At 53.2% G+C, this 17,087-nt stretch overlaps 1 protein-coding gene across 5 annotated transcripts in view; it reads left to right on the forward strand.

Moving 5' to 3' along the window:
- Nucleotides 1-17,087, forward strand: part of NFIC (nuclear factor I C) — an 83,430-nt gene that overhangs the window by 58,809 nt on the left and 7,534 nt on the right. For 2 of the 5 annotated variants that reach the window (XM_064280252.1, XM_064280251.1), the window contains exons 7-11: nucleotides 10,735-10,860; nucleotides 12,962-13,146; nucleotides 14,547-14,700; nucleotides 15,563-15,926; nucleotides 16,726-16,811. In XM_064280252.1, coding sequence (XP_064136322.1) covers nucleotides 10,735-10,860; nucleotides 12,962-13,146; nucleotides 14,547-14,700; nucleotides 15,563-15,926; nucleotides 16,726-16,811 — 915 coding nt within the window. The remainder of the gene's footprint in view (nucleotides 1-10,734; nucleotides 10,861-12,961; nucleotides 13,147-14,546; nucleotides 14,701-15,562; nucleotides 15,927-16,725; nucleotides 16,812-17,087) is intronic. The other 3 variants (XM_064280253.1, XM_064280254.1, XM_064280255.1) reach the window with 3 other exon arrangements.

The following is a 17,087-nucleotide window of genomic DNA, read 5'->3' on the forward strand; positions in this document are numbered from 1 at the left end:
ATCCCACTCGTAGGAATATATCCTAGAGAAATAAGAGCCGTAACATGAATAGACATACGCACACCCATGTTCATTGCACCACTATTCAGAATAATTAAAAGATGGAAACAACCGAAATGCCCATCAGCGGTTGAATGGATAAACAAACATACACACAGTGGTAAAGAATAACGATGAACCCGTGAAACATCTCACAAGGATGAATCTGGAGAACCTTACGCTGAGTGAAATAAGTCAATCACAAAAGGACAGATATCGTATGAGATCACGATTATAAAAAGTCAGTGGGTTTACACGCAGAAAGAAACATTTTTTGGCGGTTACCAGGAATGAGAGGGGGAGAGAGGGAGAATCACTAACTAGGTGGTAGACAAGTGTTAATTCTGGTGAAGTGAAAGGCAGTACACAATATGGGGGAAGTCAGCACCACATGACCAAGGCAAAGGAAGACACTGAGAGGTAGGCAAGAATAAAGGGCGACTACGGTAAATGCTATAATGTGTGCAATCCAGCAACAACAGTAAGAACAAACTAATTTGTGAGTAGGTACCTAAGCTAATAAACGTATGCTAAATAGGTGAGGGAGGTCTATGGGAGTATACCTGCATACATAGGTAGGTAAGGTGGTGGGTATTTCTACATATAGGTGTGTAAATGCTACACGTAGACTCATATAATGGAGCACAGAGAGGGCACAGTTAGAGAAACTCCTTGGACATCAGGACTGAACTGAGTTTGAAGGCTAAAGACCATCTCGGGGAACATCTCGGTCAACTGGCAAAACACAGTTCATAAAGACAGTGTTCAACACCCTAGCTTAGTGAGTAGCCTCTGAGGTCTTAAAAGCTTGTGAGCATCCATCTAAGAAACAACTATGGGTCTCTTCTCACCTGGAGCAAAGGAGAATGAAGAAAGCTGAAGACTCAAAGAAGAAATTAGTCCAAAGGACTAATGGCCCACATGAACCGCAGCCTCCCCTAATCTGAGACCAGAAGAGCTAGATGGTGCCTGGCTACCAATATTGACCACTCTGACTGGGATCACAGTAGAAGTTCCTGGGTAGAATGGGTAAAAAATGGTAGAACAAAATTCCAAGGGAAAAAAATAAATAAACAGACTGATTGGTCTGAAAGAGACTGGAGGAACTGCCAAGACAATTGCCCTAAGACAGCTTTCTAACTTGAAAATGAAGACACTCACGGAGACCACCTTTCAGCCAAATAATAGATGGGGCTATAAAATAATTATACCCGTGAAGGATACGCTCCTTAGAACTATCAACTGTGTGAAACCAAAAGGGCCACATTTGCCCAAAGCCAAAAATGAGAAGACAGGGAGGAACAGGGAAACCAGACTAATGGGAATAGGGAACCAGGGAGGAAATGAGGAGAGTGCTGACACATTGCAGGGATTACAACCAATGTCACGAACAATTAGTGTAAGAATCATTGTCATTAGAAAACTAATTTGCTGTGTAAACTTTCACCTAAAGTATGCTAAAATGTTAAAAAAAAAAAAAAAAAAAGACTTCAGGGGATAGTTTTGGTTTAAGGTTTAAAGATTATCTCAGGGCGGTAGTTTCAGGGGTTCATCCACCTCAGTGGCTCCAGGAAGTCTGGATTCCATGAGAATTTAAAATTATGTTCTGCATTTCCCCCACTTTTGGTCAGGACCCTGTGTCTTTTTGTGTCTGCATTCTCAGAAAGAGTGTTTGGTAGAGGTTTTGTGGTGGTGGTCGTGGAGGTTTGTTTGTGTTTTTAGTATTTTATTTATTTTTGGTGGCAGTATACACAGCCAAGCATACATCCACTCACACCTTCTACAGGACCGTTCAATGACATTGGTTACGTATTTCCCATTGTGTCACCATTCTCACTGTCTCTACGCATGTTGTTTTATCACCATTCATTTAGGCTCTCTGCCCCTTAAAGTTCTTGTTTTGGATTGAATTGCATCCCCCAAAAATGTGTGTCAACGTGGCTAGGCCGTGATTCCCAATATTGTGGGATTGTCCACTGTTTTGTCATCTGATAGGACTTTCCTATGTGTTATAAATCCTATCTCTGTGATGGTAATGAGACAGGACTCAATCTACAAGATTAGGTTGTGCCTTGAGTCAATCTCTTTCGAGATATAAAAGAGAGAAGTGAACAGAGAGACAGGGGGACCTTATACCACCAAGAAGGCAGCGCTGGGAGCAGAGCGTGTCCGTTGGACCCAGGGTTCCTGCCCTGAGAAGCTCCTAGACCAGGGGAAGATTCATAACAAGAACCTTCCCCCAGAACCAACAGAGAGAGAAAGCCTTCTGCGGGGGCTGGCACCACGAATTTGGTCTTCCAGCCTCCTGGACTGGGAGAGAATAAATTTCTCTTGGTTAAAGCCATCCATCTGTGGTATTTCTGTCGTGGCAGCACTGGATAACTAAGACAGTTCTCATGTGTGCCTTAGATGAAGTGTAGTGAGTTTACACCAGTACAGATAAAGAGTACTGTGCTCAAGGCAGACATTCTTTGTTAATTGGACTGAACTGTTGTTTAGTTTAACGATGGCTTCATGGGATAGTTTCAGTTCAGTATTCAAAGATTATTTCTGGACATCAGATTTGAGGCTTCCCCCAGTCTCCATGGATTCAGTAAGTCTGGTTTCCATATGAGTTTGAAGTTCTGTTCCACGCTTTTCCCAAGAGGTTTTGTTATTGCTCTCCTGTCTCCGCAGGGTCGTCGCCAGCGTCTCTTGCTCATGAGATTCCTATTCTGTAGGGTCAGAATCCTCAGGATTCTTTGTTTAGCTACCACCTCCCTGAGAGCGTTCTCTGAATTTCTCTCCTTTGAGGTCCCCGTCTTCACCACGTTTCTCACCTAAAGGGTGCCTTTCACGTGAAAGTTCTACTGTCTAGCAGGCTCACATCTATGACTTTCAGAAAATGGTGTACAGAATGGCCTCAGGCTTGCCTTACTCTGAGGAGGGCATCCCTGGCATTCATCAGATTCTCACCAGGGTCTATACCCCCCGATTCTAGAAGCGCAGTTCTATGCAGCCCTTATCCTCAAGGCTTCACCGCCGTGGGACAGCCCAGTGGTTACCAGCATGGACTCTGGATCCAGCCTGTCTGGGTTCATATCCCATACTTTGTAGGTGTGACCCCACCTCTCTGAGCCTTAGTTTTTTCCATCTGTAAAATGGGGAGGTTAATTCCTGCAGTACTCATCTTGTGGGGTTGCTGGGATTAAATCTCATATTCCTGGAATGAGCCAGACCCGTTCTAGTTGTTGTTAGCCACCATCAAGGTAGCCCCCGACTCACGGAGACCCCGTGCACAGTGGAACAGAGTGCTGCCTGTCCCTGCGCCGTCCCCGTAATTGGCTGCAGATTGGACCATTGTGCTCCCTGTGGGGTTTTGGTTTTTTAATAATTTTTATATATTTTGTTGTCGAGAATATACACAGTAAAACATACACCCATTCAACTATTTCTACAAGTACAATTCAGTGGCACTGATTGCACTTCTCTGAGTTGTGCAGCCGTTCTCACCCTCCTTTTCCCGGTTGTTCCTCCCCGTTGACACGAACTCACTGCCCCCTAAGCTTCCTGTCTGACCTTGCCCGTTGCTTTTGTGAACTCGATTCCAGAGAGGTAGTTCTTAAAGAGCATAATGCTCAAGGCAGACGTTTTTTACTGGTTAAGCTAAAGTATTGCTTGGCTTTAAGAAGACTTCAGGGCGGGGGAAATGCAGAACAGAATTTCTAATTCTGACGGGCTCCAGACTTTCTGGGGCCATGGAGGGTGGAGGAACCCTCGAAACTATTGCCCTGAGATAACTTGTAAACCTTAAACCCAAAATACCCCCCCTGAAGTCTTCTTTAAACCAAACAATAGTTTAGCCTTAAAAAAAGGCCCTGCCTTGAGCATTGTGCTCTTTTAAGAACTGTAATATGGGATCAAATTGACAACAGCAACTTGAGAAATTAGGTGGGAGCCTTAGAGGGCAGTGAGTTTATGTTAATGAGGGAAGAACAACTAGGAAAAGGAGGGTGAGAGTGGTTGCACAACTTGAAGAATGTAATCAGTGTCACTGAACTGGACACGTAGGAACTGTTGAATTGATGTTTGTTTTGTTGTATATATTCTCAACAAAATTAGTAAAATTTAGGAAAAAAAGGAGACTTCAGGGGATAGTTTTGGTTTAAGGATTATAGATTATCCCAAGTTTAGTAGTTTCAGGGGCTCATCCAGCCTCCATGACTCCCGAAAGTCTGAATTTCATGAGAATTTGAAATTGTTTTGCATTTTCCCCCTTTTGATCAGGATTCCTCTATAGAATCTTTGATCAAAATGCTCAGTAATGGTAGCCGGGCACCCTCCAGCTCTTCTGGTCTCCTGGCAACGGAGACAGCTGTTCACAGAGGCAATCAGCCACACGTTCCGTTTCCTCTTCCTGTTGCTGACTCTCCTTCCATAGGGTTTTTGTGGGCAGATTTTTCAGATGTGGATTATCAGGCCTTTCTTCCTAGCCTGTCTTAGTCTGGAAGCGGCCCTGAAACCTGTTTAGCATCCTGGCAACAGGCAAGCCGCCTCTGACAGACAGGTGGTGACTGCATCAGGGGCATTGGCTGGGGATGGAACCCAGGTCTCCCACATGGAGGGCGAGAAGTCTACCAACCCCTACTAAAAAAAAACAAAAAACAAAAAACTAAGCACCCAGTAAATGTTAGAATTTGTTTTCTTCTTCCCCTTTCCTCTCTCCTCTTAGGGCCCACTTTCTCATAATGGTCCGTCTATACAAAGTGCCACACCAACATAATTCTTGAGAGGTAATCCAGCATCACAATAAAGAAGGCAGGCTCAAGCATCAGAGAGACCTGGGTTCGAGTGCCACCTCTACCATTGACTAGCTCTGCTCATGCTGTGTAACCTTGGGCAGGTGGCTTAGCTTCTCTGAACCTCAGTTTCCTCATCTGCAAAAGGGGAATGATGATGACAACAACCCCTCTTAATGAGAGTTGGGAGAAGGAACACGTATAAAGTGCCCATCTAGCACATGAGAAGTGCCCAGTTGTTCTTCGTGTCTGTTGTAAAATCCCCTTCTCTTTGAAGTTGGTCTCAGGAGTCCTCCCTTGTCTACAGTGTAAGGTCCCAAAACAGCTTTCTCCCTAAAGGGTCCCTGACTCTGGGAGGACTTGTCTCTATTCATTAAGCTTTAATTTATGAGTCAGGAGCCTTGGTTACGCAATGGTTGAGTGCTCGGTTGCTAACCGAAAGGTCAGAGGTTCGAGCCTACCAGCCACTCCACGAGAGAAAGATGTGGCAGTCTGTTTCCGTAAAGATAACAGCCTTGGAAACGAAACTCTATGGGGCAGCTCTACTCTGTCTTATGAGGTCACTATCGGTCAGAATCCATTCAATGGCAATGAATTTGTTTAATTTATGAGTCACGGTGTCTCCATCGGTTCTGTCTCTGTGATTTGCCATTTCTGTCAGGCCTGTCTCTATAAAAATTCTATATTCAATAAGCTTAGGTTTGGCTGCGACAGACAGAAAACCCCAAAGGTCAGAGCATTTCTGTCTCAAGTAAATGTCCAGCTGTCAGCATCCCAGGGCAAGTGTGGTGCAAGGGATTCAGGCTCCTGCCTTATGCTCCACTGAGCATGGTTTTCATTCTCACCTCATGGTCCAAGATGACTGCCAGAGCTCCAGCCATCATGTCTGCATTTCAGCCAGCAGGAAAGAAGAAGAGTCCCATCTGGGTATGCCCTCTCCCGTTAAGAATAATTTTCAGAAGTCACACCTACCCCTTCTTTTTATCTTATTGCCCAGGACTCAGTCATGTGGACATACCCAGCTACAAGGGAGGTCACCTGGTCCAGGCCACCACAGTGGGGACACAGACCCAGGTGGCCTTTTGTAGATGCCATTCCAGGTGTCCTCACCTGCTCGCTTTACTGGACACCTTCCACATGCTAAGCCATTCGCTGCGTTATTCCCCATCCCCGGCACACTCAGTGAAATCAGTGCTGCCACTGGCCTTGTTTGGCAGAGGAGGAAACTGAGGCTCACACAGGCAGGAAAGGGCAGAGCCCAGCATTCTAGAACCTTATGCTTCCTCCACCTGCTGTCCCCTAGTGGGCGTAGCCAGGGTCAAGTAAAATATCCCAGTTTCAGATGGGGAACCATCCAAAGGGACCTGCCACTGGGCTGCAGAGGGGTCTCATGGGCTCCCTGCACAATTGCCAGACCCAGGGAAGGGTCCAGGTGGCCGGGAACACTCAGGAGCCAGAGTGCTACAGCCTGGCCTCCAGCCACACCCCAGGGACCCTCACCTCCTCTTCCACCTCCTCCTCCTGGGCCCTCCCAGCTTCCTGTCTAGACAGCCCCAATTAGCCTCTCATTAAGGAGGTTAAGCTGATTAGAGCCTGCTTTCTCCTCCTCTCCCGGCCCTTTCTTTGGTTCTCTGGCCCAGAGCTGGGCTAGGCCCACACCCCTGCAGCTGCACCCCCATGCCTGAGAGTAGCAGAGGCCTGGGGGGAAGGAGTGCCAGTGCCCCCCAGGTGAGACCCTGCAGCCACAGCTCACCAGCGCCTTGTGTCAGACTATAGGCCTTTGCCCATGCTGCCCAGCCAAGGATGCCTTTCCTCCTCCTTTACCTCCGCCCCATCACCTACCCTGTGGAGCAGAGGGCGTGCACCCTCTGCTTGAGCCCCAGAGTCCTTTGTTCCCATTGCAGGAGACCTAGACACCAGAACACAGGGCGAAGCAAGCCAGGGGCGTGGGTGAGTCCTCCTCTGAAAAATAGGGGATTCAGGCTCGTTCAGCCCCTCAATTAAAGGAGCCCTGGCGGTGCAAACAGTTAAACGCTTGACTGCTAATGGAAGGGTCAATGGTTCGAACCCACCCAGCAGCTCCATAGGAGAAAGACTTGATGACCTGCTCCCATAAAGATTACAGCCCAGGAAACCCTAGGGGGCAGTTCTTCTTTGTCACATGGGGTCTCTATGAGTCAGAATCGACTCAGCACCCAGGAACAGCAGCCCTTCAACAGTCATTTACAAAGTACCTCCTAGTGCCAGCTAGGTGGGCAGGGGAGAGGAGGGATTAGAGGACTCAGTCCCTACTCTCTGAGGCCTGCAAACTAGTGGGAGAGCAGTAATCAGTATTGACAAGGGATGTGGGCTTAAAGACCGGCAGATGTATATAATAATCTGTGAGGTGGACCCGACCTGGGCATCACAGAGGGCTTCCTGGAGGAGGTGGCAATGGAGTTGAGACCTGAGGGAGCTGAGGACCAGTGCAAAGGCCCTGGGGCAGGACCGTGCCTGGTGAGTTGGAAGAACACCAAGGAGGCCTTTGTCATTGGAGGCGAGTGAGTGAGTGGGAGAGAGGAGGAGAGGGCAGAGAGGGGACGGGGTAGATCATGCAGGACCCTGTGGGCCCAGGGGAGGACTCAGGCTTTTTCTCGAGGGAGGTCTGAGCCCTAGAGGACTGTGAGCAGAGGAGGGACGGGCTTGACTCAGGTGCTCATGGGTGACCTTTGGCTGTGGGGAGGACAGACTGTGGGGGCGAGGGCAGAGCCGGGGTACCAGCGCAAAGTTATTGTCAGTGAAGGTGAAGGAGGCACATTTAGCCCACGTGGTCTGAGCAGGTTTCTCTGAAGAGGGAACCTTCAAGATCTATGTGAATGAGAAGATCTCCAGTAAAAAAATGGCATTCCAGGGCAGAAGGCACAGTCCACGCAAAGGCCCCAAGGCAGAGCCTGGCCTGGTGAATTGGAGGAACAGCGAGGAGGCCTGCGTGGCTGGAGTGGAGTGAGCGCGGGGGGGGAGAGGAGGAGGGGAGGCAGAGGGGATGGGGCAGGTCGTGAAGTACTCCGTGGGCCACGGGGAGGACTTGGGCTTTGTCTGGGGACAGTGGACGCTGTGCAGATTCTAAGGGCTAGAAGGATCCAGTCGGGGTTTTGTCACCCTCGGGCCACACGGGGCCTGGGCTGGGAAGGTGGACAGGTCAGAGAAGCAGGACTCAAGGTGATGGGCCTCGAGAGTGGATGGAGGTGGGGCTGGGATGCTCCCTGGGCCCAGCGGGTGCCAGCTCCCATTTCGCTCCTCTGTCACGTGGGGCTTCCTTTGTTTCTCTGTGAACTCGGGGTCGGGGGTGGAGCGCGGCCTGTGGAATTACACAAACTGGGAACCAAACCCGTTGCTGTGCAGTGGATTCTGACTCATAGTGACCCTGCAGGACAGAGTAGAACTGCCCCACAGTGTTTGCAAGGAGCGTCTGGTGGATTCAAACCGCTGACCTTTTGGTCAGCGGCCAAGCTCTTAACCACTGAGCCACCAGGGCTCCGTGAAGTTACACAGTTAGGTTCGAATCCCACCTCCACTACTTCTTGGGTCTGTGACCTTGGGTAAGTGACTTCTCTTATCAGGGCTTAGTCTCCACATTTGTGAAATGGGGTTGTTGTTGTTGGGTGCCATCGAGTTGACTATGTCTCATGGTGACCCCATATGACAGGGTAGAACTACCCCCATAGGGTTTTCTAGGCTGTAACCTTTGTGGGAGAAGATATCCAGGTCTTTTCTCCAGCAGAGCCGCTGGGTGAGTTTGAACCATCAGCCTTTTGGTTAGCAGCCAAGCACTTAACCGTTGCGCCACCAAGGGCCCCTTTGAAATACGGTAACTCCTAGGAATCTGCATGGGGCAGCTGTGGGGACGACTTGAGGTCAGGCCCAGATGGCTCTGCCTGAGAGCTCCCAGAGGGGCCCTTCCCCCAGGTGATTCTGCCCCCAGGGGACACTGGGCGATGTCTGTGGACATTTGTGATTGTGACAACTGGAGGGAAATGCTACTGGCATCAAGTGGGTGGATGTCAGGAATGCTGCTCACCCTACAGTGCACAGGACTGCCCCACCCCAGAGAAGGATCTGGGCCCAAATGTCAGTCATACTGAGTCTGCAGGACCTCGGTGAGTGATAAATGCTCACTCGACTACGGCTGTCCTCAGCAGAGCTCTGCACACCCTCAGGTCATCCATGCACGTGAAACACTCTCATTGAGCCTGTTTCTGGGCTGTTCTGGACACTGATCACACACTGTGCTCAGGTGGGGATGTGGGCAGGTGTGCTAGTGCAGAGGTTTGCTCAGGTGGGGGACCTGGGCAGGTGTGCTAGGGCAGGGGTGTGCACTCAGGTGGGGAACATGGGCAGGTGTGCTAGGGCAGGGGTGTACACTTAGGTGGGGGACACGGGCAGGTGTGCTAAGGCAAGGGTGTGTGCTCATGTGGGGGTGTGTGAGCAGGTGTTCTGGGGCAGAGGTGTGCTCAGGTGAGGACATGGGCAGGTGTGCTAGGGCAGAGGTGGGTGCTCAGGTGGAGACATGGGCAGGTGTGCTAGTGAAGAGATGTGTGCACAGGTGGGAATGTGTGGGCCAGTGTGCAAGGACAGATGTGTACTCAGGTGGGGATGTGTGGGCAGGTGTGCTAGGGCAGAGGTATGTGCTCAGGTGGAGGATGTGGGCAGGTATGCTAGGGCAGAGGTGTGGGGATGTGTGGGCAGGTGTGCTGGGGCAGAGGTGTGGTCAGGTGGGGGACATGCACAGGTGTGTGCTTGGGGACACGCAGGCAGGTGTGTTAATCAGATGCAGAGCTGCTCAGATGGGGGAATCACAGGCGTGCCTGCTGAACTAGGAGACGGGCAGCTCACGCTCAGGGCCTCCTCCAAGCACCCCCCAGCATGGAGGGTTACCGTTCCTGCGGCATCTTGTTGGCCTCCACCCAGGCCCCGTGGCAGGAAGCTCCAGAAGGGGGGATGGTGGGCTCCAGGACAATGCTAGGCTAGGAGACCTGCCAAAGTGAGCACTGCGGGCCTGCCACCCACCCCCACACGCGCTCACACAGCTCTCCCTCTGTCTTCCCACCAGCTCCCCGGTTCCCGGGAAATCCCGAGCCCTGGCTGCCAAGGCTGAGCTTGGCTGGCAGGCCTGCTGGACGACACCCAAGCCAGCAGTTCAGCCTCCAGGCCCGGCTGGCTGGGGCTTCCAGAACATTCCCCATCTACTCAGACACAACCCTCCTTGGTCAGCGACACTCAGGCTGTGTCCAGCCCCTTGTGTGGGTGCCCGGGTGCGACTCCCCCTGGGGGACAGGGGGCATCCCTGGACCAGCCCCAGTTCTCTGGCAGGAGAAAAGATAGGGCCATGCCTGTGTGGACATCAGGTTCCTGGTCCCATCAGCCATGTGTCTCAGCAACCCCCTCTCCGCTCTCAGCCTCAGTTTGCCCCTCTGAAATGGGCACCCGGGCCCTCACTCTCAGGTTGCTGCGAGGAGGAGAGGCAGGAGTGATGTTCAAAATGTCTGGCCCCCACTGTGCTGACACTAACCCTTTGGATGCTGGGCCTCGGGGAGGCGGGGGTCCTGGGAGAGCCTAGGGCAATGGGAGCAGGTACTGAGAAAGGTCCTGGGTGGTGTGAAGGGTTGGCAGTTCAAACCCATCCAGGGGCAGTGGAGAAGAAAGGACTATCTGATACTGTAAAGATTGCAGCCGAGTAAACCCTATGGGGCAGTTCTACTCTGTAACATGCGGGGCTGGCATGACTCAGAATTGACTCCACGGCATTGGATTTTGAGCTTTTTGGAGCAAGAGGGTTGTGGGTGGGACCTGGGGCCTGGATGGGCACCCAGGTGCTGGGGGGAAGGAGCATGGCCACCCACACCTGCCGGCTAGTGACCCTCTCGCCCCTGCCCCGCAGGCATCTCGTCCCCAGTGAAGAAGACAGAGATGGACAAGTCTCCGTTCAACAGCCCTTCGCCCCAGGACTCGCCACGCCTCTCCAGCTTCACGCAGCACCACCGGCCCGTCATCGCCGTGCACAGCGGTGAGTGAGCAGGCCCTCGCGGCTGGGGAAGTCCCAGCAACTGTGTGACCCCGAGCCCTACTGCTAGAGCCTCCTGGCCAGGCAAGAAAACCTAGAGGTGCAATGGAGAGCACCCGGGCCTGGTTCCTGCCCCCAGTCTCTCTGGGCCTCAGTTTCCCCTTCTGTCCAAGAAGGGGCCAGGGCTCAGATGTGGGAGGTCAGACATGGGAGGGACCTGCCCAAGGTCACACATGTTCCCAGGGGCAGGGGGCCTACATGAACCATGTGAGAGACCTCTGGCAGACCACAGGGTCCATGGTATGGTGTAGACTCACCTGAAGCATGGCCAGACACACACAGGCCACAGGTCACACAGGCAGTATGTGAATGTTCATGGCAGCATGACAGCTACACACACACACAACAGATGGAACCATGATTATGACTGAGATGGTCACAGCTCACCCGGCCCTCTGTTTCCTCCTCTCCCCTGCCTCCCAGGGCTGCCATGAGGATTAAGTGAGCTAACTCGTGGAAAGCTCTGGAATGTTGCTTATTATCCCACTCTGACATTGACGGTGACTTAATTCCCTATAAGGATGCAGACACACCAAGAGGGAAGCAGGCAAAAGTGATTGGAACTTAGCGGTTTAGACCAGGAGCAGCAAACTATGTCCTGCAGGCCAAATCTGGCCCTCAGCCTGTGTTTGTAAATAAAGTTTTATTGGCACATGGCCCCTCCTGTTTGTTTACATATATCCGTGGTGGCTTTCCTGCTACTACAGCAGGCTTGAGTAGTTGTAGCAGACAGTATAGCCTGCACAGCCAAAAAGTATTTACTATCTGGCCAGGGTCTGGTGGGATGGGGGACAGGGAGCGACTGCTGGTGGGTACGGGGTTCCTTTCAGGAGTGACAAAAATGTCCTGGAATTATGTAGCGAATGTATTAAAATATAACACATGAATAAACTAAAAGTCACTGAATGGTTTAAAAAAAAACAGACACTGCTATGGAGTGGTTAAGAGCTCGGCTGCAAACCAGAAGGTCAGCAGTTTGAACCCACCAGCTGTCCCTTGGAAACCGTAGGGGCAGTTCTACCCTGTCCTGTCGGGTCGCTATGAGTCAGAATCGACTCAACAGCAACGGGTTTGGTTTTTTTTTCGGTTTATAAAGAAACGAAGTTCTGATACATGCTACAACGGGGACGAACTTTATAAACACGATGCTCAGTGAGAGAAGCCAGACACAGGAGACCACATAGCATATGACTCCGTTTATATGAGCTGTCCACAACGGGCAAATCTGTAGGGGCAGAAAGCGGACCTGGGGTTGCCAGGGGAGAACGCGAGTCAGTGCATAATGGGTAGAGGGTTCTTTTTAGGATGAGGAAAATATCCTGGAACTATAGGTAGTGATGGTCGCACAACCCCGAAAGTACTAGAAACTGTTGAGTTGTATACTTTAAAAAAATTGTATACTTCAGGGTATGTGATTCATATTTCAATTTTTTTGAATTATTTACTCTCTGGTCCTTTATGAGAAGGGTTTTCCAGCTCCTGGTTTAGAGCGCAGGCCGTGGAAGTAACCCGGTTCGAATCCCAGTCTGCCGTCTGCTTCAGGCAGATGGCATCACCTGGGACGAACTCCGTTTCACTGTCTATTAATTAAAAAAAAAAATGGATGATTCCAGAACCCCTTGGGGCTCTCGTCGGGGGCGTTGGTAGGTGCTGTTAATATCACGGGGAGCTCTGGTGGTGAAATGGTTAAGCCCTCAGATGCTAACCTAAAGGTTGGTGGTTCAAACCCACCCACCGCTCTGCAACATGGCAGCCTGCTCCCGTAAGGATTACAGCCTTGGGAACCACCGGAGCAGTTGTGCTCTGTCCCAGAGGGTTGCTAGGTATCAGGATCGACTCCATGGCACACGAGGATAAGAACAACACTTTCATTGTTATTATTTAGTTGTTACTGAATGCAGCAGTGTGCAGACATAACCCCCACCCCCACGTGAACAGACACAAACCACAGTCAGAGGCACCGGGGCGACCCTTCCCACCATGCCCTGCGAGGGCTTGGTCAGAGCCACTGCTCACTGCCCACCTGCTGCCTCCATGTCCGCAGGAATCGCCCGGAGTCCTCACCCGTCCTCAGCCCTGCATTTCCCCACGACGTCCATCCTGCCCCAGACGGCCTCTACCTACTTCCCACACACGGCCATCCGCTACCCGCCTCATCTCAACCCCCAGGACCCACTCAAAGATCTCGTCTCGCTGGCCTGCGACCCGGCCAGCCAGCAGCCTGGACCGGTGAGTCGGGCGGGGACGGGGCCTCTCCACGCCACCCCGTGGCTCCTGATAGCAGCGCGCTCTCCCTGGGGCCCAGCCTCACCGTGGTCAGGCCATGGGGCTTGTCTGAGTGGAGTGCGTCACCCAGGCCGTCTCAAATGTACAACTTTTATTTGAAAGGTTTTGTGAGCATGGCTCCGTAATCCTTTATCTGAAGTACTTGGAGTCAGATTGGGTCGAGATTCAGACTCCCTCACATTTTAGAACATACGGTGTGTGTGTTACGTGATGAGGCGGCAGTGGTTCTGTGGCAGAATGCTCAGCTCCCACGCGGGAGACCTGGGTTCAGTCTTGACCAGTGCACGTTATATGCAGCCACCACCCGTCTGTCAGTGGAGGCTTGTGTGTTGCTAGGATGCTGAACAGCTTTCAGCAGAGCTTCCCGACTAAGACTAGGAAGAAAGGCCTGGTGATCGATGTCTGAAAGTCAACCAACGAAAACCCCGTGGATCGCAACGATCCAATCCACAACCGATCATGGTGCAGGACCAGGCAGCATGATGTTCTGTTGTGCCTGGAGTCACCAGGAGTCGGAAGCTGGGTCAACGGCAGCTAAAATCAACAGCCTGTTATGGGGCACCCCAGTGGGGTGGGGGTGGCACCCTGTCTTCAGATACGGTTGTATTGCTGCGGCGACACGTGGGACTCTTTAAGTGCTGGGCAGGTAGAGACCAATTTTAAAAATCCGTTCAGGCCAGGTTTTGGCAGACTTCCACCAAGAAGTGTCTGGTGTCCAGAGATTTTTGCAGTTTGGAACTGTGGGCAAGGTCATGGCTGGTTGGTACTCACAGTGGATTCGGGAAAACCCACAAACAGCCCACGAGGGTGAGATGTTGTTGGTTAGTGTAAGGTGACATGGTTCAGCAGGCAAGCGAGTCCGTGTATAGGTGGCTTACGGAGGAGGTCAAGTAAGTGGTGGTGTGGTCCATGGGTGGTGCACATGGTGAGCGCACTCGGTGGCTCCCTGGAAGGTTTCCTGTTCAAGCCCACCCAGAGATGCTGTGGAAGAAAAGCCTGGCAACCGGCTTCCAAAAAACCAGCCATTGAAAACCCTAAGGGGCACAGCTCTCCTCTGACACATACGGGGTTGCCGTGAGTCGTAGTCGACTCAACGCAACTGGTTTATTAGGTAAGTGGTGACAGTGTGATACTGGGAGGCTGCCCAGAGTCCGGGCGTCCACCACCGCCCCCACCTCCGGCCGATCTGAGACCCACCAAGCTCATCCTTGCCAAGCTGGCGCTTTGGCCCCCCTCACCCCAGCAAAACTGCCCCCAGAGCTGGGGGCAGCGCAGCCGGCACCAGCAGCCCAGGGCGTGGGGAGCACCCGCCCCTTAACCACGTGTCTCTCTGTTCCCCTCAGTTAAATGGAAGTGGTCAGCTCAAAATGTCCAGTCACTGCATTTCCGCCCAGATGCTGGCTCCACTGCCCCCCGGGCTGCCGCGGCTGGCACTCCCCCCTGCCACCAAACCCACCACCACCTCCGAGGGAGGAGCCACGTCGCCAGCCTCGCCCAGTAAGCACGCGGGAAGCGGTGCCCGAGGTGGGGCGGCGGGCATCCCAGCAGAAGCCCCCTCTCCCCAGCCAGACCCCCGCCAGGCGGGCTCAAAAGCTCAGGCCCTGCGGGTACTGGCGAGCTTGGTGGGTCTCTGGAGAGTGACCCGGGGCCGCGTGGTCAGGCCCCCGGGGGCCGAGGCAGCCTTAGGGAAAGGCAGGACGGAGCTATGGGTCAGAGGTGAGGGTCCAGGGTCCAGACCCGGCCACTCCCGGTGGGCACACTCCCGGGTGCAATTAGTGAGGATCTCAAACTGGTGGCCCCGAGGGCCAAACCTGGCCCCTGGGTGTATTTTGTCTGTGCAAAAGGAGCACCTGTTGTTACTGTTTTAAGATGAGTGTATTTCACATAGCATAAAATCAGGATATTTCACGTAGAATAAAATCAGGGCATTTCACATAGAATTTCCAGGGTCCGGCTTCTCGGGAAAAGCAGGCCGCTCAGGGTCTTGTTCCCATCGGTGACACAGGGTGGGACTGGACTACTCCTTAAGATCAGACAGCCCCCACCTGCCCACCTGACCCTGGGTTGACAGCCCCGCCTTCCAGACCTTTCTGCTATCTGGATGTGGTTCCAGGTAGCAGCCTGATGACCCCTCGCCTACCCCCTAATCCAAGGCTGAGATGGAATTCCCAGATCCCCATCCTAAGACACCCCCGCCAACCACGGTGGCCCTGCCACACCTCTCCCTCCCAGCAGCCAACACTGAGGCATCCCTCCTCCTCTGAGGCCAAGCAAGCCACCTCGTTGGCGGCCCTGGGTGGTCTCAGAACCCCCAGGTCTCCCCGTCATCTCAATCTGCCTCTCACCCTTCACTCCAAAGACCCCCAAATGAGACGCCTCACCCCACCGAGTGGAGAGGGGCCAGCAGCTTCCAGCTGGACCGTACCTGCTCCCTTCCCTGCAGACAGCACCCCCCAGCACCCCCTGCCTGCTGAGCCACAGGGCCTTCTGAACTCAAAAGAACTCAGCACACCCCTCTGCTGCTGGGTTTCTCAAGCTAAAAGCCAGGCACTGGAAGAAGACCAGCTGTGGAATGAGCCCTGGGTTCGAGTCCTGCCTCTGCTGCACCCTCCTTGTGTGACCTTGGGCAAATGTCTTCTCCTCTCTGAGCCTCAGTTTTCTCAGCTGCAAAATGGGACAGTCATAGTGCCGGCCTTGTTGGGTGGCCAGGACTGGGCGAATCGGTGAGCTAGATCGTGGAGAACATTCAGGGGAGTGTTGGGCACAGAGCCAAGGCAGTATTCGGTGCTGGTCGTTACCATGAACTTTGCTTTCTCATCTGTAAAATGGGGCTGATGGTACTGTCGACTTTGTAGAGCCTGTTGAGGATCCAGTGGGAGGGTTATACTCAGTGCCTGGAAATGGGTTCCTTCCCCACCCCCTACACCAGGGTGCTTCCCACCCTGAGCCTTCCTCTTAGCAGCCCCCGCCTGTGCCCACATCCCTCCCGCCCACTACCCTGGTCCCGGGCTGCAGGAGGCTCCCTGTGTACCTGGTGTCCCCAGGCCATGCGTTATTTACTCCCCAGCAAATTGTAATTGGCGAAATTAAAATATACATACTTGTATGCAAACACCCCAGCCCTCTGCGTGCTGGCTCCGGGAGGAAAATTAATAAATAAAACGCCTTCAATAATTCACAGCGCCTCCGCCAGGGCTGTGGGCCGCGGGCACAGGATGAGCCCGGCCAGGGAAGACACTAAATAATTCACGAGTGGTTTCTGAACGAGGAATCGTTCAACCTCTGCCGCCCCTCTTGGCAGACGCCCCGCCTGCGCTGGTGGGCAGAGCTGTGACCCCAGGGGACCCACCAGACAGGATCCCCAGGACGTGGGCTTTCAGGGGCACCCTATTGGCTGCGGGTGGGGGCGGAGGCCCGGCTCTGTGACCCTGGACAGCGGCCACCCTCTCTGGGCCCGGGGCAACCTCTGCCCCCTGCGCCCACCCCTTGCTAATGGGCTCTCGGTCTCTCTCCTCCCCGCAGCCTACTCTACGCCCGGCACGTCCCCTGCAAACCGTTCCTTTATGGGATTAGGACCGAGGGAGCCAGCGGGCACTTATCAGGCACAGGTAGGGGCCGAGAGGCCGGCTGCTGGGGGGTGGGAGGGGGCAGAGGGGCCAGCCCTGGGCCACAGGGAGAAACCCCCTCCCTGCTGCATCCCCCAGTGCAGCCCACAGCTGTACCCCTGGCGCGGTGGCTGTTGAGCGAACTTGGTGAGGCTGCCGCCTCCAGTACCTGCCAAGGCTCAGAGCCCGCGCCTGGTCTTTCCGTGCAGACCAAAGGCGGCCTGGTGTGGCCCCACGTCCTCCACCTTGGCCACTGAGGCTGCCACACCCCAGGATGTG

The sequence above is a fragment of the Loxodonta africana genome, chromosome 3 (assembly GCF_030014295.1).
Source record: "Loxodonta africana isolate mLoxAfr1 chromosome 3, mLoxAfr1.hap2, whole genome shotgun sequence".
Lineage (NCBI taxonomy): Eukaryota > Metazoa > Chordata > Mammalia > Proboscidea > Elephantidae > Loxodonta > Loxodonta africana.